The sequence below is a fragment of the Amblyraja radiata genome, chromosome 9 (assembly GCF_010909765.2).
Source record: "Amblyraja radiata isolate CabotCenter1 chromosome 9, sAmbRad1.1.pri, whole genome shotgun sequence".
NCBI lineage: Eukaryota > Metazoa > Chordata > Chondrichthyes > Rajiformes > Rajidae > Amblyraja > Amblyraja radiata.
Window position 1 is genome coordinate 15,216,170 of NC_045964.1, and position 23,826 is coordinate 15,239,995.

At 43.6% G+C, this 23,826-nt stretch overlaps 1 protein-coding gene across 5 annotated transcripts in view; it reads right to left on the reverse strand.

Annotated features, from left to right (window-relative positions):
* The window catches only part of bahd1 (bromo adjacent homology domain containing 1), an 86,069-nt gene that overhangs the window by 39,809 nt on the left and 22,434 nt on the right, over nt 1-23,826 (reverse strand). For all 5 annotated transcript variants that reach the window (XM_033026767.1, XM_033026766.1, XM_033026763.1 and 2 more), the window contains one exon: nt 6,568-8,159. In XM_033026767.1, the coding sequence (XP_032882658.1) occupies nt 6,568-8,146 (1,579 nt within the window). In that variant the 5' untranslated portion in view covers nt 8,147-8,159. The remainder of the gene's footprint in view (nt 1-6,567; nt 8,160-23,826) is intronic.

Consider the following 23,826-nt stretch of genomic DNA (forward strand, 5'->3'; position numbering starts at 1 on the left):
TAGCTTTGGGTTAGGGTCCAATTTAACTTTGATGACTTCAGAAATAACTTTAAAGATTTCTGTCCAGTAATAATTCAATTTAGGACATGTAACGAAACTATGTATTAAATTTGCCTCTGCTTTCTTGCACTTATCACAAATAGCGGAGAGATTCGGAAAAATACTATTTAATTTAGTTTTCGAATAATGTAACCTATATAATACTTTAAATTGTATCAGTATATGTCTGGCGTTTAATGAACACCGGTGTATTCGTTGTAGACTTTCTTCCCAGTTTTCTTTTGTTATAGCCAATCCCATTTCATTTTCCCATGCTTGACGATATACTTCCGTTATTGGATTCTCCTTATCCAAAATGATGTTATATATATAGGCTATTAATTTTTCTGTATTTGGATATAAATTAAACAGTTCATCTAACAATCCTGCTTCTTTATTTTTATAATCTTGTGTATTGGATTTAATATAATCTCTAATTTGTAAATACCTAAACAAATGTTGTGGAGACAATCCATAAATATCTTGTAACTCCTGGAATAAAAGAAATTTTCCTTTTCTATACAGATGTTCTATCCTTGTAATTCCTAAATCATCCCATTGTTTAAACCCCCCATCTAATATAGCAGGTTTAAACGAAGAGCCAAATGACCTACTCCTGCCCCTATTGTCTATAAAGTCAGTCAATGGCCATACTAGCCTGAACACGCCTGATCCCGTTTGATCTCAGAAGCTAAGCAGGCTCAGGCCTGGTTAGTACTTGGATGGGAGTCAGATAAGGAAAAGAACGGAAGTTAAACATAAAGCCAGAGGGAGAGATGTGGTTGGAAGAGGATGGGGGAAGGTGGGAAAGAGGGGATAAATGGAAATATACTATATGGGGATGGGAGAGTCTGGAATGGTGAGAGACTTGTGTGCGCACATGGTTGGAGGGTATTATTTGGATTTGGAGCATTCAATGTTGATAATGTTGGGGATTGTAGGCTACCCAAGCAGAATATGACGTGCTGTTCTTTGCGTATGGCCTCACTCTGGCAGTGGAGGAGGCCAAGAACAGAAAGGTCAGTACGGGAACGGGGCGCTTCTGCTGGCCTTAGTGGACAGAGTGCAAGTATTTTGCGAAGCAATCTCAGTCTATGCTTTATCTTGCTATCAGGAGCACCGAATACAATAAACAAAGTTGGAGGAGGTACACTGCCAGAGTCCATGGATGGAAATGAGAGATGATGATGATGATCAGATTCTGTATCAGATAGAATGATACAGATCTTTGATGAGAATGATGAGATCTTTGCATTCTGTATTATTCTGTACAATAGAACTTTATTTATCCCAGGAGGGAAATTGATCTGCCAACAGTCATAAAACACAAGATACATGAAATATGAAATTAAAGTGACGAATGGAAAGCATTGGGGATGTGCAAAGATGGGGAAGGGGGGGGGGGGGGGGGGGTCAGTCTTGGTCTACCCCACAACAGAAGGGAGATGAGTTGTGCAGTTTGAAAACCACAGGGAAGAAAGATCTGCTGTGGTGTTCTGTACTGCATCTCGGTGGAACCAGTCTGTTGCGGAAGGTACTCCTCGGGTTGACCAGTGCGTCATGGAGGGGGTGAGCTGTATTGTCCAAGATGCTCTGCAGTTTGAGGAGCATCCTCTCGTCCAAGACCACCTCCCATGAATCCAACTCCGAACCCCGGACGGGACCAGCCTTCCTGATGAGTTTGTTAATCTTGTTGGCTTCCGGGGCCTTTGCCCTCCTGCTCCAGCACACATCTGCCATTGCAAAAATCTCCACAATCTGCAAGTGGTTGGACTGTGCTTCTGCCTCAACTAAACCAATACTGAAATCATTATTATTCCACTTTACGCCTAGCCACCTAAACACGCTTGTGGTCATTCCCCGTCCGTTCTAACCCTTTGACCATTTCCCTCCTCTCTTGACTAATATTGACTTTACACTTAAGGCCACCTCCATTTTTATGTTCTTTAAATTTGTGACAATTGGACAAAAACCTGCAGATTCACAAAATCTAGTGAGTTTAACAACCCTTTTTGCTGGCACTGTCAGCACACTAATTGCATTTATAAAGTTTAAGTAAAACTAGACTAAGTGTGACCCATTGGGACCCAGTCACACGGGAGGTCTGCTCCCCCAACGCAACATTCCACCACTCAACCATAGCCCCAATTTGCGCAGGCGCGGCTCATTTCCCCATATCTCCCAGAACTCCTTCATCCTCACTCTTCTCCTCCCCTCCCCAAACCCTCCCTCACCACTCCCTCCCTCTCCCCTACCCTCAGTCACTCCCTCCATAACTCCTCTCCCTTCCCTACCCCCATTATCCCTCTATCCCCCCCACTCCTGACCTCCCCTATCCCTCATCACCTCCCCCACTGCCCTCCTCTCCCTCTATTCCCCATTCAACACCTCCCCCCCTCCTCTCCCTGTATTCCTCTTCTCCCACACTTCCCCTCCTCACCTCTCCCACTTCCCCCCCTCTCCCTCCCAAACCCCATCCTCTCCCACAATCACCCCACTCTCCCTGCTCACCTCCCCAGGATCTCAAGGTTGCTGCTCCTTTTCCCCGGAGCAGCGGTGGCTCTGGCTGTGGCCCACGGCGGTGGCTGTGGCCGTGCAATGCTGGGAGAGGCCGGCGCCGCCGGTGAATGACAGGACAGGAGACCAATCTGCCAGAAGAGACCAATCTGCGCATGTGCATTTATTATGATTTTCAAACCTTAATAACTTTGAAACTATACCATCGATTGAAACAAAACTTGGTGCACTTGAGCACAGGAGAATGGTGAGCAAGGTGGCAAAAGGTCGTAGCGCTATCGTGCACCGTTTTTACGCAAAGAGAAAAAAAACCCACAAACCTGAAGAGCACAAGATCAGAGTTTTAGTTATGAATAGATTTAAAAACAACTGAGTATGCTGGAAATCTGAAATGGAAACAGAAAATGCTGGAATCACTCAACAAGACAAGCAGTATCTGTGGAAAGATAAACAATGAATGACTACAACCTTTGACTGTTTCTCTTTCTACACATAGCTTGACTTGATGAATGTTTCTAGCATTTTTGTTTCACTTCCTCTACATTTCGACACTTTGAAAAGTAGTTAAAGTAGGTTCAATTGATTTGTATGTTGCAAGAATGCAAAAGCGCTGCATGAATGAATATTCTTTCTAGTTGTTCAAAATAATTCTCATCTCAAAAGTGGCTTGCCTGATTTGCAACAGTTGTGTAAGTTTACATCAAAGAAGGGGCATATTTTCTCACAGGATATGGAAAATAAAGAGAATCCCATTGCACCAAATAGCCAAGAACGTGGTATGATGAGCCAGTGAATATTTAAAACTAGACACAGGGTCCTATACCTTGAAGCCAAAATCAATCTACAGCTGTCCATTTTCTAAGTCCCTACCTGGTCGGATGGGTTGCCTTCCTCCGAGCAGCGTCTTCGACCTGTCCTCGCGGCCTACCAGCGGGTCCTGGAGCGACGTTTCCCTGAGGGGACCTGGCCAGAACGTCGGCGTTGGCGCAGAACATTGGCTTTGGCGGCGGCGCAGCGCTGGAGCGCTGTCGTGGAGCGGGCGATGCCTTTCCTGGGTCGCCGCGCTGGGACTCCAGTATGCTTGGTACCGCCGAGGAAAACATCGTGGAGCCGCGGTTCTGCGGAGCGGCCAGCTGCGACGTTGAACTTACATCTCGCCGAGATCACCAGTGTGCGGAGCTCCGTCTGGCGTGGTCTGTTGGCTTGGAAGCCGCAGGCTCCGGTGGGAAGGCGGCCGTTCCTGGCACCCCAAGCCGCTGGGGGTTCTCCCGACGCCGGAGTACCATCACCCGGCGAGAACATCGGGCGCCGTGGCGGTGACTGTGGAGGCCTCAATAGGCCCGACTATGGGTGGACAAGAGGATGGGGACTGGACTTTGTGCCTTCCCCCACAGTGGGAATCACTGTGGGGGGATGTTTTTATTTTTGGTGTTGAATTTCTTCATGAATACTGTGTTGTATTTTTATTAGTGTGCTGCAAGGACATCAGAATTTCCCCTGAATAAGGGGATTAATAAAGTCTATCAATCAATCAATCTATCAATGTATCCCTCCTCCTACCAAAATGTATTCCATTTTCAATGGACTGATACCAAATGCATTCCAACTTCATTAATTTGCATGGTGAATGAGTATTCAACCAAAGGATCTGGCTTCAATTCTTCCTTTAACTCAATAGCTCGTTAGCACGCAACAAAAAAATCTACACCAGCTCCTAATCAGTTTCTTCACTTTCATAATCTAGTTTACTGAGAATAACTGATAACTTATTTTAAATTTAATGTTTCAATTATTGTAAAAAATGTAATTGTTCGGCTTCATATCTGGTGCATGACAAGTAAACACTCGACTATTGACGTCTTTTGTTCAGTTCCCTGTCTGAAATTGGTCAGTTAGTAAACTATCCAAGTAACTTTCTACGATGGGTCCTCCCAGTTGCGGAATGACTAAACAAGCAGAAGATTACTTTTGCAAGTCGCACGCATTAGAATTGCATCATTGTCAAGAGCACCCTGGAGTCAGTGGCGCTCGCTTGTCATTCTCCAGCAAGTTCATTCCTTCTTGGCCAAAACCAGCTACTATTAACAGATGATTTGGCTCTTTACTACATAAACATACAAATAATTCAGCAACTATCAACTAGATGGAGCTGGAGACAATAATATGCAACTGATCAGCACAGCCTAATCACAGCACACTGAGAGAACTCTTGAGATCCTATTGCACAATCTAGCTGTTAGCATAAAACCAGACAAGCCTTGGAAGTCACAACAAGAAAAAAAATTCAAACCCCGAGGCCAACAAAGTATTTAATTCATATAGCACTCTTAAAAGGAAAACACGGCACTGCACAGTTGCATGGTCAGGGAAAATTGACACCAAGCATCCTACAAGTCACTAAAAGTTTGATGAAAGAGAGCTCTATGGAAGGGGATAAAAAAGTGGACAGGAAAAAGGAAATTCCAAAGTGCCAGAAGGCACTTGAGCACAAGAGGCAACATTTTAAGTGCAGCCGTTATTGGAATGGTAACCAAAGTGCAGCTTCGGATGCACTAGATTAATAGAATTTGGTGCAAGCTTGTTAGCACGTGAGGTTGTGGCCAGGGAGACAAAATTAGTGGAGAAGAGAGTCTTCATCTGAGCTGGATACAAGACCAGTGAACATGTCACAGGTGATAGATTAAGTCAAAACTCAAAAGAACTGGCCATTCAAACGAAAATCCTATGCAAGTGTTTATCTATCTATACATAACTAAAACTCTGATCTTGTTATCTTCCGGTTTGGCGGTCATTCTATTTGCGCAAAAACAGTACGCGATAGCTAGCTTACTCACCGTTCTCCTGTGCTGCGATTGCACCAAGTTTTGTTCCGATCGGTGGAAGCTGGTAAGAGTTATCGAGGTTTAAAAAACTTTAAAAACGCACATGCGCAGATCGATTGCCTCTCCTGCAATTCAGCGCCGCGCGGATTGGTCCCTTCACGGGACGGTCTGCCCCTTCTTGCGCCATTGTGTCTTTACAGCAGCTACGGGAAGCTCTGGATGGCCGGCGGAGGTCTCCAACCGGACACAAATTTCGGAGGGAGGCACCGGAAATGGCCCGGCCCGGCGCAGTCGGACATGTCGGAAAGCGGAGACTCTGATCCCAGCGGAGAACGACCAGCAAGCGGTCAGCGACCGTTGTAAGTCCCCATGGCAAAGTCAACCACTTCCCCTCTGGTCCCCCACGCTGGCTCCTGCTCCCCTCCCCCTTGATACCCCACTCTCCCCCATGGCTCTTCCCCGTCTTTTCTCCGAGCTCTCCCCCCTGCCCCCACACCCCTCCCACTCCCCCGCCCACACACCTCACACAACGCCACACCCCTCCCCGCACAACCCCCCCTCGCTCCCCACAACCCCCTCCTCCCCCCACACCCCTCCCCCCCCACACACCCTGCCCACAACATCCCCTGCCCACAACATCCCCACCCACATACACACCCTCCCCTCCACCCCCCCCCCCCCGCCCACACACTCCCCTTCCCAAACTACCCCCCCCCCCCCACACACACACACCTCCCCTCCTTCCCCCACATCCCTCCAACCCCCCCTCACAAACCCCTCCCGCCCACATACATACCTCACCTCACCCCCCCCCCCCCACCCCCATGGTGACTGGGACCCAACGGGTCCCACTTGGTCGAGTACTCCATAAAAGTTGCTTCCCAGCTGATTATCTAATAGGAAATACTATTCCTTCTTTGCATGACTGAAGGCAATTTTCAATCCAGCCAAACAATTTGCCTCAACTCATTTGTGCTATCAAACTCCAAATTGTAACCATTCTTCTAAATGCAGCTTTTCCTGGATTCATTAATTGACTGTACATATTTATACCCCACAATATCAGTGCCCCAAAACAATGAAATTCAAAGCAAAACTAAAGCTTTCATTCAACTACTTCAAATTTGCCCAACACAAACCCACCACACCAAGATGATATTTAAACTCCACTAATGGTGAATCTTCCTACCTGTTTTCTGTCCCAGCTCGTTCTGACAGTTGGTCCGATTTGAGTTTAAAGTCCTTCCAACCACGTCCTGGTCCAGTGATGGATGAAGCATTCTGCAAAAGTCGTAGTCAGAAACACCCACGCACTGTACAGAGGCTGTGTCTCCCACAAAGCAAAGGGAGTCCCTGCATGGAGCATGTGAAAAAGGGACACCCGAGGGTACAGTGCTCTGCGAAATGAGGAGGGTACCTTCATCGTCCGGTGGGGTACAACAGGAGAAACTGGCTGAACACATTGAGCAGCCGTGTGGAGAATTGCATCCAACGGGCAGCAGGTCATTTCTATCATAGTGTAAGTAGAGGTCGTCCACTGGAGAAGCAAGACAGACATCAGGAGGCAGAAACTCGTAGTGGTCTGAAGCAGACACAAAATTATCCAGTAAAGTCAACTTAGAGTGTGACTGGAAAGGTTGTGCAAAGTCAGCACCTGAGGCACGGTTCTCCTCCACGGTCTGGTACTTGGGCTGAGTCATGGCTTGGTCGCCCATGAGCATTGAGAACTGACGGAAGTATTGTTTGGTCTTGTCTGCACACTGACAGGGAAGGTCCACGGTAATAGGCAACCTTCTGGCGTGGTGCACCATGTTGGTCGACTCATCTTTCTGTGACACTTCACAGCCTCCAGTGCCAGCATCTGGCGATGGTACAGCTGAGACACTATTCCTCAGGTCACCTTTCTTGGCCTGCGGGCACTGTTGCCCAGCCTGCGGGTGAGAGATGGGCAGCCGGGTCCCCCCGACCCCCCTGGCTGGTTTGCCCTCCCTGTCTGTCCGACTGCGACGGCTGGCTGAACCGTCCTTGGTGTTGCTCAGCTTGAGGAATGCAGCAGCATTGAGGCTGGCCATGCGTTTCTTAGTCGGCCGCTCAACCGACACACTAGGGCAGCCATGACTGGCCAGTGCAGCGCCGCTCTCGCCCTTGGTAAAAACGTCTCCATCTGACGAACCGCCCAGGTTACCCGTCTGTTTTTTGGCTGGGAGTCCAGTCTTGCTCCCAGCATACTCCACACTACAGCTGGTGCTTCTCCGGCATCGGCGGCTCGATGACGGGTAGTCCTCGCGCTCCAGCAGCAGGTTATTGACGGCCTCCGCGTTGAGGCTGGCCAACCTTCGAGGCCGCGGCTCGGCGGCACGAGGGGCCACAGCCACTGTCCTGTCATTCTCCTTGCCAGTGTCTTGTGTTCTCTCCTCCTCGGGCCCTTCCACTCGCAGCCTGTCCTGGTTGCCCTGGTAATCCCAGGGCTCCGTGATATTCTGTGTAGGACTTGCTCCATCAACCGATATTCCTTCCAGATCTTTGGCAATACCCAGGGAAGGGATATCGCCAGATTGACAGTGTATCCGCTTCCGGAGCGGATACGTTTTACGATGCTTGGGTCGATACTCTTGCTTGCTCTCACCATCGGCAACCCGATCTTTATATTCTCTGCTGCCTCGGACTCCATTGTGTCCCAGCATCATCTTTCCCATGGCTGTGCCGCTTAAGTTGGTCAAGTTACAATCAGTGCAGTTCATGTCATACGACATCAAGAGGCAGGACATTTCATTATTAGACCTGTAAAATGTAGAACACAAGATTTAAAATATATCAAGTACAAACCAAACATCCCAACTGCACCACACTCCTGTATCTTCTTGAAAAAATATCTTCGGATGTTACCTCAATCTTACTAAACAGACCCTCCCTACCCCCTCCCTCCCTTCCCGTGTTGCGGTTCACTCCAGGAAATAAACCTCAATTTGCGCTTCCCAATGCAAGGTGTTTTGACATCAAGTGAACTTGGGCAATGGGATGTTGAAACAGACCAGTTAGTACACAAAGTCTGTAGGGAATGAATTGAGGGAGCTCTTGTATACAACAAAGGTGTCCCAACAAAGATGCTACTGTTTTAGGCCACGGGTAAAAAGTAAAAAATGTGGGTAGATTAAAATGCGTTACTTGTAAAGACCGGCATTTCAGGGCAACACTTCACATCATACTCTTTGCAAAACACAGCACTGATTGGCACATATGAAGCTCAGATTAAGCTAAGCATGGCTCCAAAATGACCAGACTTCCCCGAAGAGTGACCTTGGCTTGGGTTGAGAGAATTTGAGACAGATCACCAACAATTTTGCAGCCATGGCTGAAGAATTGCCCTCATCCTCGATGTCAAAATGCACACGGCTCGGTGTGTTAGAGCCACAAATCGTTAAACCAAGTGTGCCCAGAGCAGACATGAGAAAAGTGCTAACCTGACCGTAGTGATGTATGCTGTTGTAAATTGGCAATAGTGACCAATAACAACATGCTGCTTCATGGAAATACTTCCACACTCTTTCCAAATCACTAACCTGCGAGTAGAATTATATTCACCAGTGTTATAGTTCATTCTTGTAGCATGCCCTGTTATTTATTGCCCACTTAAAGTCACACAACATAACGGCTTGGATATAATGGAATGGCTTCCTCAGCCATGTAGTGCTGCAGTGGGACAGAGTCGTTGTTAGGCTGGGCCAGACTAGCCCAGGATACTTATCCCCCCAAGGGCACGAATCAAATAGGTAGCCACGATTTCAAAAATGTAAGAGTTATGTACACACTTACTAATGACCACTGAATTTCTTTAAAGAACTGAAGCCGTGGCAGGAATGCAACCTGCAGGCTCTTAAAGTACAATATCAAATGTTTTTATTTCTATGTTGGATAACCTGTTGTACAAACCAAACAATTAATGAACCCAAGGTACTTCAGCATTGGTAAGATGCAAGTAGCTTCAAATACAAGTAATTCTGCTATAATGTACATACAACATGAATTGGATATAATGTGACTGGTGAATTAGGGAACAATTGCATCATGCAGGCCAAATTGGTTATAAAATGATTTTGATCAGGAACGATCAAACTACTTAAAAGGTAGTGTTGTTTCCTCCTCCAACCTCATGTACAGTATCGGTTGTTCAAGATGTAGGCTCTTATACATCGGCGAGACCAAACGCAGACTGGGTGATCGTTTCGCGGCCCATGTGAACCAACCTGTTCTCCCAGTTGCCGGACACTTTAATTCTCCTTCCCATTCCTACACAGACAATTTCTGTCCTCGGTCTCCTCCATTGTCAAAGCGAGGTTAAACTTAATTTGGAGGAACAACATCTCATATTTTGCTTGGGCAGTGGTATGAATATTGATTTCTCACTTCAGGTAGCCCCAGCATTCCCTCTCTCTCTCTCTCTCTCTCTCTACCCCTCCCCCACTCATGTCGCATTAGCATCTCATTTTCTACCTACAAACAGCTTACAGTGACCTGTTTCCTTTATCATTACTTTTTTGCATATCTTTCATTCATTGTTCTTTATCTCTCCATATCACCGTCCATATCGCTAGTTTCCCTTATCCCTAACCAGTCTGAAGAAGGGTCTCGACCCGAAACATCACCCATTTCTCTCCAGAGATGCTGCCTGTCCCGCTGAGTTACTCCAGATTTGTGTCTATCTTTTACTTAAAAAGTTACTTTGGAAATCGACAAGCAGAATTTAAACTGTACAAGGGAATGAACCCCACCCCTCCCCAATTCCATACAACCTCCCCCTTTACCAGGCATCATTGCCTTTTAACAACACTACTACTTTAACCATGGGTGGGCATGAAATTGACAAGCAATTTCTTCTATTGACACTTATGCAATGATACTCAATTAAACAACCACGTTTCCTCCTATATCCCATAGACGGGCGAGTTTGTAGATTAATTGGCCTCTGCAAATTGTCCCAAGTATGTGGGGAGTGAATGTAAAAGTAGGATAATATAGATAGAGTGTGCAGGCGATCGATGGTCGGCTTGGACTCCGTGGGCTGAAGGGCCCATTTTAATATTGCATTTTTCAATCAATGTAACAATCAGATTTCAGTATTTTTTATTGCAGCAACAAAAATAAATTTGTGCCTATTAAAAACATTTATTTTTGAAAATCCTGTGGTGGTAAAAATAACTTATTGTTGTCTGAAATTCTCTCACCCTTCACCCTCTTCCCCCCACTGCCACAATTGCCTTTATCCCTTTGTTTTTCAATAATAAGGTTTCTTAGGAATGTAACTATCACATTATAGAAGTATATGTAAACAAAATTATACCACTTTTGAGGGAGACATAGGAGTGGGGCACAGACAAGGATGAAAACAAAACAACAAAGTGAAGGGAAAGGGATGAGCGAGGGAAAACAGAAAACCACTCCAAAAAAGTCCAAGCAGCTTAATGAATGTTAAGATTCCAATACAAGTACAAACTTACTGGCATGAAAGCAGACTGTCCACCTCTGAGCAACAATCACAGTGGAGGTAAGCGTCAGATGTACAGAATTTATTTAACATCATGCAGCGAATTGCTTGCTGACAGTCCCCACAGAATTGGTGGCGTCTGATGTAGTTGATGCTTGCCTGGGGCTCCATGCGAACGGAGTGAAGACATCATTACAGATCACCAAATTCAGAAACCATTTAAACAAACAACGGTTTATGTAAAGTTTGGGTTGTAAATATCCCTTGCTGAGAGGATGTCAGCTGCAGCAATGCTGTGAATCAGTGGTAATTTCCATTAATTACTCCGTATTAATAACTAGGAAACACTTTTAACTTGCAGCTTAGGCTTCAAATGAGGAGTTTACGCTAACCTTTCCCAATTCATTAAAATGAAAAACAACTTGAAACTTGTCAAGGCATGACCTAATTTAGGGTGTTTTATGATGATTAAGGGGATTTGGAATGGTAGATGGAAAGGAATATTCCCTGAATTTTCAGGGGGTGGGGGGAAATCCACAAACAAGAGGGAAATAACATGTCAGAGCTGGGCTTCTTAAAGGGATCTCAGGATATACAGAAGGTAGTGGAAACGGAACACTCTCTCACATGAGCTGTGGGATCAGCTGACTTATATTCAGAATTGATTAGCAAGATTATTTATTGCGTAGGACATTTACGGATGTAGAGCGAAGACATACAAATGGAATTAACTTACAAAATGTGAATGAACAGTGCAACAAACTCCATGGGCAGAATACCCTGATATTGTTCGCTGTGCACCTCATGTTCTCTAGTTCATCGATTTAGGACTCATGAATCTACCTGACCACTAATCCCACCAATTGCAACCACAACAACGTCTCAACTTTAAAATAGTCACCTATTCCTTCACTCCATAGATGCTGCCTCACCCGCTGAGTTTCTCCAGCATTTTTGTCTACCCTTGATTTTTCCAGCATCTGCAGTTCTTTCTTTAACTTTAAAATAGTGGTCTCTCCCCTCTCCATCCACAACAGAGTTAATTATACATGCTACCTGGCAACTGCTTGTTTGTGGTAGTATACTCCAGCTGTACTCAGGTAGTTTGTGTTTACTGTTTAAAAAAAAAATTGTTTTTGGAAGTATTGGATTTTGGGCAAACTGAAATAACTTCAAAGCTCCAAAATCAAGATTCAGTAATTGAGAATGAACATGCTTTTGACACCTATATGATCAAGACTTCAATGAAGGTTTCAACTGAGCGATGTGCCTGAAATGTATTTTTAAGCTAACTTACACTATTTTTATTAGCACTCACTTTTTTTAACCGTGCAACATGATCCTTAAATGCACCTTGCCAAGTACAACCCAAGTTTCAAAGCTAACACTGCACTCCTGAGTCAGAGCACAAAAGGTCAATTGGACTTTTGTGCTCTCCGATTAGCCTCAATTCTTTGTCATTAGTCTGTTACTTCCACAATCCAATACATATATCCAATGCCCTTTGGAACGTTTCGATTGAATCTATTTCCATCACATGTGCAGGGAGTATATCCCAGATCACAACAGCTTGCTTCTTGAAATAATGTCGTCATTTAAACATTCAGGCTTCTGTGCCAATGATCATAACTCTGGTCTATGCTTACTTTTTACCAGAACAAACATTTCTCTGAACTCTCATCCCAGAAGCCCTTTTTTCCCCCAGCAGCTTCATCAAATCAGTTAAACTTGAGAATATTCGTAGTTTCTTTTAGTTTTGCCAGACAACTCAAGTATTTTACCCCTTCACTGAAGGTCTTGGCATTCTTCCAGTAATGAATTGTCCAAAATTAGAATGCTCTAGCTGAGGTCTTTAAAAAAAATAAAATAAACCACTTGTTGGAGGTATTCAAGAACTACAGAAAAATTCAAATCGTGATATCGTGAAACCTCATTTTGATGAGTGCACAGTTGTACATCATGTGAAATTTTCTAAGGAAATTTCAGAGATCAAAACTGGCAAGAAACACTGGTACTCTCCAATTGCACAGAGAAGGTTAGTAAAATACTTCCCAGGGAGGTTTTTTTGAAAAGCTATTGGTTCAGGGTTTATTGCTGGCCTTTAGTATTCCAAGAAATGAAATAGTCTTTTCATATTGATTTTGTGAGAAGAGATGGAACTCGCTGGGTGATAGTGCAGACCACCAGTTGTCGGAAAATCAGTAGTGGACCTGTATAGGTAATTTCAGAGTCATTGGAGGTGGCAGGCAGACACTTCTGCGAGTGACAATGGACATCAGATTGCAGGTTTGCAATGCTATTCCCCGGGGCCAGTGTTTTTATTGACAAGTATTAATGACACCAATATTGATGAGCAGGGCAAAATTTCAAACTCTGAAGATTATAAAACTTGCAGCTCTGGTAAATTGCGAAGAAATAAATTTAAAAAAGAGTAAAGGGCGCACTGATGAACATGGAAGATGAGAAGGCAGAATTACAACAATCACAGTCTGGACTTATTTGGCTAAATGGTTTGTTCTGCAAAGAATCTTCAGCACTGAATATAGAACTCTACAAACTACATTGCTGGGTCAAGAGCAATGACACAAAGTCAAAGAGCAAGTATGCTTCATTTCTAATTAGAATAATGCTCTGCCATTATACAGTAACTAACCAATTAAGTCCTAAAGCAATGAAGCAGCAGCTGACACGGTGGGGAATGAATAATACACTTCTTGGTGTTAATTTTAACAAAATTAATTTATCCAATATGTCTAGTTATGGAAGAAACGGCAATTCACCTTGAGAAGGTGGGACATCATTTTTCTACAGTGATGTTAGATTGGGAGATAAACCCAATGATAATGAAGCAGCAGTGATATAATGTCAAGCCAGAATAGTGTGCAATTTGGTGGGGAGCATACAAGCGATAACCTCTCTGAAGCAGAAGCCATATTCTTATCTGTACAGCAGAGAGACCACAGTAGCAGACAGTAACAAAGGAGCTACAAGCATGAGGAAATTGATAGCACTGGAAATGGGTGAGACAAACTGTATAAACGTATTTAAGGGGATGCTCGATAAATTTGATGGTTGGAGGATTGCACTAATGAGAGGTTTAATTGGGCCATCAACTCAACAAAGAAACAGACAGTCGTCTATACAATTTGAGCTTGTTTGCACGCAACAAAAACTTTTCACTGTACCATGTGACAATAAATGAAACTGAACAAGAAAGAAGTTCTCCCCACAATTCTATGGAAAATCTTAAACATTTATTTATTCAAAACTAAGATTGCCAGAAAAATATAGCTGAATGTAGAACCCAACAATAACTACATTTATATCGACATATACAAATCCAGAAGGACTACACAATTGCCAGGGGGCACTGGAGATCCATACTCTCACTGGGGAAGACTGGCAGGAATCACAATACAAACTGTTGCCGTGCGTTTGCATTACACGGTTAAAATGGCAACTGGTGAGATTTGTAACCTTCATCCTGATCTTTACAAGATTAAAACAGATTTTTCCTGATAAAGCTTCAATGTAAATACTTGCTTTAGATCCAATCAGCCACTGAGCAAATTTGCCACAAGCTCACGGAGATAGGTTTTAAAGAGCGTCTCAGGGAGGAGATGGGCAGAGATGTGGAGCTTAGAAATAGAATTCCAGAGCTCAAGCCTGGACAAACAAGGGGCATTTCTAGACCAGAAACAAAGAATCACAGTAAATTTGCTCCTGTGGCGTCATTTTGCACTCGTGTGAAAAGTACAAACGAATGCGCTACTGAAACATGTCCATATTGTCTCGGAGAATCAAATTCCAATCCCAGTCAATTCCTGTTTGATTAAGTAAATCTCTGGCCAGATCACTACAAAGTCTTGACAAGGAGTGAAAATGAGATATTAGCTTTTTATAACATCAAAATATAGCAAATCGCAAGCTTTCAACTCAAAAATACATTTCCCTGATAGTATCTCTTTCAGCAATGACTGCATGAATGGGGTTCTCCAGGTGTCCAGATTTCTCCAATTGTTTCTTTAGCCACATTATCTATTCAGATCTTACATTAAATAAATCTTCATTCAATTTCCTCCTTCCCCCTAGAAACTTGCTAACCTTTCTCTTCTTTAAAACCTACACCTTCTTCACATTCAACCATAAAACATTCCATGTACTTTGCAGCCAATGAATAAGTGCCAGTGCAAGAAATGTGATGTGTGATTTAAGCACAAGGTACATTTGTCCAGGTATTGGATTTATTGTGTTATAAAAAGATGTTGACCAGTCCACAAAGTGTTCCCTTAACCCCCTTTGAATTATGTAGTGAACTCTTGTGCCTATAAGGAATGGAAGACAAAGATATAAATTTAACATCACATCAGAAATATGACCTCCGACATTCCAGCTATTCTTCATATTCGCAACAAATTCACACATATCTCCAAAATGTAAGTGGGACTAGTGTTACCCGCCAAACATTGCCAGGTTGTCCATGTGGAGATGCTCATTTTCACATGATGAATCAAACAGAAAATGCTGGAAATACCCAGCAGATTTGGCGATAGTTGTGGGGAGAACACACCCACCCCTACAGCAACATTTCTCCTTTGAGAGAGGACATGCCCAGCCTGACCAGCTAGACATGTCCTCCTGCTCTGCATTGCACAACACCCACATTCTTTTGTCAATTGTGTCACTTTAACTATTCCCGTTCGCTCATTGACTAGATAACCTATTTACAGCTTATCCGCAGGGTAAAACTGGGATGACCACATCAGTGACATACTCCATAGCTTTGCAAGCTTCTTTTAACTCTTTTTCATTTCTGATGAAAGATTAACTGCTTCTCTTCCCACAACTGTGAATTAACCTCTTAGTTAGTTACAGTGTGCACTTCTATAAACTCCTTAAATTAATAAATTAGCTCATGAGACCTTTTTACTTAATAGAAAATTATCCAAAAAAAAGAGGCTACAGATTTAGATTAGCAAATAAAACATCAGTCAAGCGGATAAGTTTCATAGAGAAAACTGGAAGAGAGAGATTTAAGAAGACATCTTCAGAATGCAATTGGCAGCTGTGCCTCCAGCTGCACAGGCATTAAATGAAGACAGGCATGTCCATGTAAGTGAACAAAAAATGGAGAATACCAATGCAGGAGTTGCAGGACAATACAAAAATAAGGAGGTAAAACTATGAAATGGATTATTATTCCCCTTAGTCTTCCTGTTTAATAACCCATTTTAGAACAAAATGCATGAAGGTTTCAACTTAGCACTCTGTTCACTTCCCATCAAGACATGCTCCAATCTTCAAAGATTGCAGAGTAAGTTGCAAAAGAGCATTCATAACAAACATATGTGGCACATGGAGTCCTTTAGGCCAAACACTAACATTGTTTAGAATTCATGTCAGCAAAGTAAATCACAGCTACCAAAGTTCATTGAAGCTACTTTCCACATTAGGTACAATCTACTTTGGACTTTATTCAATTAGTTTCATATAGAATGAAAATGTTTCTATGAGTTTGTTTCTTGCATGTTCTGAATATCAAATCTTAAGCCTCCAATATAAACATTTCCACAAGCATTTGTAATCTGGGGTGAGGAATTAATTATAAAGGAGAAGTTAGATATTTTTGTATAGTTCAATTAGTTAAGAAGTGTCCTGACAAAATATCAAGACAATGGAGAAATCAGGCTTTTTGTTTTAAACTTCAGGATGACCCAAAGCATCTTAAAGCTGCTGAAATAATTTTGGAACAGTCAGTTGTAATTTAAAAAAAAATCAGGAGGAATACCTTTAATGCAGAATGAGGAATTTGCTTCCCAACCATGGCAAATCAAACTGTCTTTTTAAAGGGAATTAAACAGCCTGAAAAATTATGAAGGATTATCAGGAACAACCGGTGTTTGGAGATATGAACTTGATATCAGTGGCATGTTTCTGTTTTGTAATATTCTACATGTTCTCTTGTCCTAAAACTGAAACATTACTCTGTACAACATGTGTATCTTTCCTTGTTCCAATAAGATTCAGATATCATTCACGATAACATCTAGTTAAGTGAAGTCCCACTACAAATGCTATAACACAATTGATACAGCTTTGTTTTCACTGCTGTATTGTTTAAAAACTATCCTTTAGTTTAGACATTACAGATCCATCTGCCCATTCAAGGGAGCATTAAACTACATTTCAAAAGTACCACACGGGATGCGAAATGCCCAGAACATTGAGGCTGTTTCCATCTCTTTTCACCTGTATCCTACAATGTCTCCTACTGGAACTCAAGTGATTAGCACTTTTAAATGTTTAAGAACTGCAGATGCTGAAGAAGGGTCTTGACCCGAAACATCACCTATTCCTTCACTCCATAGTTGCTGCCTCACCCGCTGAGTTTCTCCCGCATTTTTGTCTACCAGCACTTTTAAATGAGCACTGAACGCAATGTTGATGTCCTCGCCCGATCTCGCCACTAAAATGCCTAGGAATGGTCAGAGCCATGATAAAGAGGTCAATGCAAGAAATCACTGCCATCAATCACAAGCAGCTTTTACACTTCATTACACCTCCTGCTCCAATCCTAGGCAACCATAACCATCACCAAATTAATTGACCTGCCAGTGTCTCCAAGTTTAAAAAAAAAAAAAGTAGATAAGAGATGGTCTTGGCATCATGTTCATTGTGGGCTGAAGTGCCTGTTCTTGTTTTGTATTATTCTATGCTTCAAGAACAACAACAGCTGTTAGAGGAAACAGCCTAACCTCAAAAAGATCAGCCATTTAATCCTAATCTAGTTTCATTCATTCAATTTGACATTTTTTGTCTTTTCACGACTTCAGAAAATATCAGGATCATCAGGCAATGTCCAAAGATTCATCATGTAATCATAGAGCAGACCCACAAGCCATTTAGCCTACCAGGTCCATGCCAACCATCAATAATCCATTTGTACTAATCTTTACCACATTCCCATCCATTTCATCAGATTCTACCACTCATACTGGGGGCAATTTACAGTGGCCAATTAACCCATGAACTAGCACATCTTTGCACAATACAGCACAACAAAGTGCCATTAATAATTATAATAATGGATGGGATTTATATAGCCCCTTTCTAATACTCAAGGCGCTTTACATCGCATTATTCATTCACTCCTCAGTCACACTCAGTGGTGGTAAGCTACTTCTGTAGCCACAGCTGCCCTGGGGCAGACTGACGGAAGCGTGGCTGCCAATCTGCATCTACGGCCCCTCCGACCACCACCAATCACTCACACACAGGCAAAGATGGGTGAAGTGTCTTGCCCAAGGACACAACGACAGTATGCACTCCAAGCGGGATTCGAACCGGCTACCTTCCGGTTGCCAGCCGAACACTTAGCCCATTGTGCCATCTGTCGACCATTACTATGGTCTAACCCTTAGTTGCGCAAGATCAATTTAGGGTATTTGCTACAGGACACATTTCTTTCAGCTATGGCTGTTGTCAGATAGCTCATCCAATTTAGATATCTCCAGATGTTTACAATGACTTTGCAGATGTCACTGTGCTCGGAGTGACTATATCCAATTCTGTTGCCTCGATCAATCCTGGGTAGTCAGTTCAATTTTATTTTTCTTTCGACATAAAGATTTTGATATAATTCAATGGTGTGATATGCTCGAGGACAGTTAAGAATAAACTACACTCTGTGGAACCAAGAGAAATTAGAAAACTTAACCATTTACCTGATATCAGTAGTAGTTGAAATACTAGAATCTGTAAAGCGAGTATTTGGAAAATACTGAAATCTGGGACCAGGCAGTCAATATAATTTTTCATAGATCCATGACTGGCAGAGCTATCAGTTTTACTGAGGACGTGAACTAGCAGAGCAAACAAGTGTGAGCCAATGGATATGGTGCACATGTGACTTTAAGAATAATTCAAAGGTAGATAAAAATGCTGGAGAAACTCAGCAGGTGAGGCAGCATTACTTCAAAAAATTCCACATGGTAGGCTAGAGCAAAAGGTTAGATCGTATGGGATCCCAAGAGAGTTAACTATCTAGAAACACAATTGGCTTCAGGGAAGGAAGCAGATAGTGATGGGGAAGATTGTTTTTGGGCTGGAGGCCTGCAACTAGTTGCAACTAGTTCGCCATCTCCAACATGACCCCACCACTCGCCACATCTTCCCATCTCCCCCGTCTGCTTTCCGCAAAGACCGCTCCCTCCGTAACTCCCTGGTCAATTCTTCCCTTCCCTCCCGCACCATCCCCTCCCCGGGCACTTTCCCTTGCAACCGCAAGAGGTGCTACACCTGTCGCTTTACCTCCCCCCCCCCCTCCATTCAAGGACCCAAGCAGTCGTTCCAGGTGCGACAGAGGTTCACCTGCATCTCCTCCAACCTCATCTATTGCATCCGCTGCTCTAGATGTCACGTGATCTACATCGGTGAGACCAAGCGTAGGCTTGCCGATCGTTTCGCCGAACACCTCCGCTCGGTCCGCATTAACCAACCTGATCTCCCGGTGGCTCAGCACTTCAACTCCCCCCCCCCCCCCCCCCCCACTCCGAACTCTGTCCTGGGCCTCCTCCGTGGCCAGAGAGAGCACCACCGCAAATTGGAGGAACAGCACCTCATATTCCGCTTTGGCAGTCTGCACCCTAGTGGCATAAACATTGAATTTACCAATTTCCGGTAGCCCTTGCTGTCTCCTCCCCTTCTCAGCTCTCCCTCAGCCCTCGGGCTCCTCCTCTTCCTTTTTCCTTTCTTCTCCCTCCTGGAAATGAGCTCCAGCAGATCAAAAATAAAAATAATTGGCTGGGCGCAAGACTGCAGGAACTGAAGACACAGCCCAAAAGATTCACAATCGGGATCAAAATTAAAAAATGAGAAAATCTAATGTAATGCAAAGCTAGATGGCAGAGTGAGCTGCAAGGAGGATCTGAAGAGGTTTCTGGGGAAATCAGCAGTTTAAATTAATAGGCATGGATATGATAGGTGGAATATGTGGAAAGATGCAAGCTCATCGACTTTAGTGGAAAAAGATGATGTTCTATTTAAATGGCAAGAGTAAATGGAGGAACATAAAAATTATGTAGAAACAAGGAACCGCACATGCAAGTTTAGAAAAAAGGTACAAAGGAACTCCCTTTCCCATTCTGACCTTTGTCATGGCCCTCCACCATTGCCAGAGGGAAGCCACATATAAACTGGATATTCCACTTGGGTACCTTACAACATTTAAACTGCATATTCCACTTGGGTAGCTTACAACACAATAGTATGAACATTTAATTCCCCAATTTTAGGTAACCGAACAACAATCTCCTTCTCCTCCTCCCCCCCCCCCCCTCCCACCCATCCTATGATCTCCACTGATGCTACCTGTTCTGCTGAGTTACTCCAGAATGCAGTAAAGGTTCACCAGATTGGTTCCTGGAATGATAGGTTAGCTGCATGAGAGATTAAGCCAAGCAGTCCAGATGCTCGAGTTTACAAGTACAAGAGATAATAATCAAAATAATTGTTACTCCACTGCTCAAGAAGAGAGCAAAGTAAAAAAGTGGAAACTATAGCCTCGTTATCCTGACTTGTGGTTGGTAAGATTTTACAGTTCATTATAAAGGATGGGTTTTCAGAATGCCGTATTTCCATAGATGAAGATGCACCTGCGTTAAAGACGAACCCCAAATTTAAGTTGCTAAATTTTGAAAAAAAGGATGGCGGGACAGGATTAAGGGTTTGGTTTAGTCCAGGGGTCAGCAACATTGCCTGTGTGCCCCGGGACTGGCCGCAGTTCCCAGATCCCTCGCGTCTGCAGGATTGGCTTCAGTTCCCTGGTCGCCTGCGAGTCCCGGGTCTAGCTGCAGTTCCCAGGTCGTCTACCCCAGGACTGGCTGTAGCGCCCAGGTCACCTGTCCCGGGACTAATAGAGAGCGAGCCTGGGACGGAGCAGCCAGCCTTCTGCCCAGTAGCTACCCGCCAACCACCACCTCCACTGGTTGCACCTGTGCTGAAGGACACCGCTTCCCATCAGCTGCCAGCAATGAGAGATAGACTTGGATATCCCTCAGTACAGCAACTTCATTCTTGATGTTGCTGTACTGAGGGATATCCAAGTCTATCTTTCTTAGCTAACAACCTAACCCTCAGCCTCCAAGACGCTGGTAAATTTTCGTGCCTTTTTTGGGTTTAAAAAAATAGCATCTTCATTGCTGGGAAATACGATACTTAGAGGCACATGATAAAATATGCCAAATTAAGCAAGGTTTTGTGAATGGGAGATCTTGCCCGACAATGTTGGAATTCTTCGCGGAAGTAAATGGCAGGAAAGAAAAAGAGTCAATAGTAGTTTATCTGGAATTTCAGAAGACCTTTAATAACATGCCGCACGTGAGGCTGTTAAAGAAGATGAGAGCCCATGGTAACCCTAAGATACTAACATGGAGAGAAGGTTGGCTGAATGGCAGAAAGCAAAGAGTGGGAATAAATGAGGCTTTTACTGGTCGGCTAGTGCTGTTCTGCGCGGGTCGGTGTTGGGGCTGCTATTCTTCACACCACCTTGGAAGAGACAGCAGATGAGAGGGGAGGGAGGATATGTGACTGGCGAGGGTCCAGAGTCTTACGAGAATGATCCTGGAGATGATTTGGTTAATGTATGATGAGCATTTGATGGCACTGGGCCTGTACTCGTTGGAGGGGGTGGGAAACACCCTAGTTGTAAGTTATCAAATAGTGAAAAGCCTGGATCGTGTGGGTGTGCAGTGAGTGTCCAGAACCAGACAGCACAGCCTCAGAATAAAAGGACGGGGATGAGAAGGAACTTCTTTAGTCAGAGGGTAGTGAATTTGTGCAATTAATTTACACAGAAGGTTGTGGAGGCTAAGTCACTGGGTATTTTTAAAGTGGAGATTGACAGATTCTAGAATGGTTAGGGTATCAAAGGTTATGCGGAGAAAGGAGGAGAATGGGGTTGAGGGGGAAAGATAGGTCAGCCATGATTGAATGGTGGAGTAGACTCGATGGACTAACTCTGCTCCCATGACATAAAAACTTATTCATATGGATTTTGACAGAAGAAACAATATCATTCAGGTTAGTGATTCTTTAGAAATCTCTTCCCAAGAATGCAGTAGGGCCCAGGTCACATTGCATATTCGAGCCAGAGGTCAATGGTTGAGATGTAAAGGGAATCACGAGGATTTGGGGTGCATAGGGAAAAATATCAGCCCGAAGGGCCTGTCCCACTTACGCGACCTTTTGGCGACTGCCAGCACCCGTCGTAGGTCGCCGAAGATTTTCAACATGATGAAAATTCAGCGGCGACCAGAAAGACGCAACGACTCTTTGGAGACCTCTCAGGACCATAGGAGACCACAGGCTGTATGGTCGTGAGAGGTCTCCTATGCTTGTGGGAGGTCGCTAGGGGTCGCCGTATGGTCGTGAGAGGTCTCCAAAGAGTCGTAGCGTCTTTCTGGTCACCGCTGAATTTTCAACATGTTGAAAACTTTCGGCGACATATGACGGGTGCTGCAGTCGCCGAAAAGGTCGCTTAAGTGGGACAGGCCCTTAAATATTGTGTCACGGTAGAACAAGCATGAGAGACTTAACAGCATACTTCTACTTATGTTTTTGTGGAGTAACATCGAAGTCATACATGTAAGTGCAGAAGACTTGAGTAAATTAGTTACGTTTTTACAATCATCTGGTAGTTTCATTGTCATCAGGTTTGGTCTTTTACCATTTTTTATTTTGCTCATATTGATTTATTTTGTTCCTGCATCCACACATGGTGATTTGATCTCAAAAGCTGTATTCAAAGGCAGGAGAACTCACAAAAGTTTATTTTTCATTGTTAAAACTTGTTTGGTCATTTATCTGTACAGCGACTTAGTTTCAGCTGGACTCTCAATTACACCTCCTTTAAAACTAACAATGGAATTCCCCCCATGATATTTCACAAAGCCACTAAGGCTTGGAGTTTCATTGACACATTTAGTTCCAAACCTATGCGGTCCCTTTCTTTTTTCACAACCATTTATTGTGAAGGTCCAACAACAGTACCTTGATGAAAGTTAAAGGAATTAGGCTTCAGGTCAAAACCCAAAGTCAAATCCTTCACTTTCTGTTTTGCTCCCACAGCAAAACTGTAACAGAAGCCAGAATAATGACAACACATCCCCTCCAGACTGCTGTTAAAGAAATTATATTTTGACAAATGCATTGACTGACTGCACCACCTGATCAAATAAACTACAAACTACAGTACCCTCCATAATATTTGGGACAAAGACCCAACATTTATTTATTTGCCTCTGTACTCCACAATTTGAGATTTGTAATAGAAAAAAAAATCACATGTGGTTAAAGTGCACATAGTCAGATTTTAATAAAGGCCATTTTTATACATTTTGGTTTCAACATGTAGAAATTACAGCAGTGTTTATACATAGTCCCCCCATTTCAGGGCACCATAATGTTTGGGACACAGCAATGTCCCGTGAATGAAAGTAGTCATGTTTAGTATTTTGTTGCATATCCTTTGCATGCAATGACTTCTTGAAGTCTGCGATTCATGGGCATCACCAGTTGCTGGGTGTCTTCTCTGGTGATGTTCTGCCAGGCCTGTATTGCAGCCATCTTTAGCATATGCTTGTTTTGGGAGCTAGTCCTTTTCAGTTTTCTCTTCCGCATATAAAAGGCATGCTCAATTGGGTTCAGATCGGATGATAGACTTGGCCACTCAAGAATTTACAATTTTTTAGCTTTTAAAAACTGCTTTGTTGCTTCAGCAGTATGTTTGGGATCATTGTCTTGTTGTAGAATGATCCGTCGGCCAATGAGTTGAGGCATTTGTTTGAACTTGAACAGGCAGGATGTGTCTATACACTTCAAAATTAATTATGTTACCATCAGCTGTTGTATCATCAATGACAATAAGTGAGCCAGTACCTAAAGCAGCCACACATGAACAGGCCATAA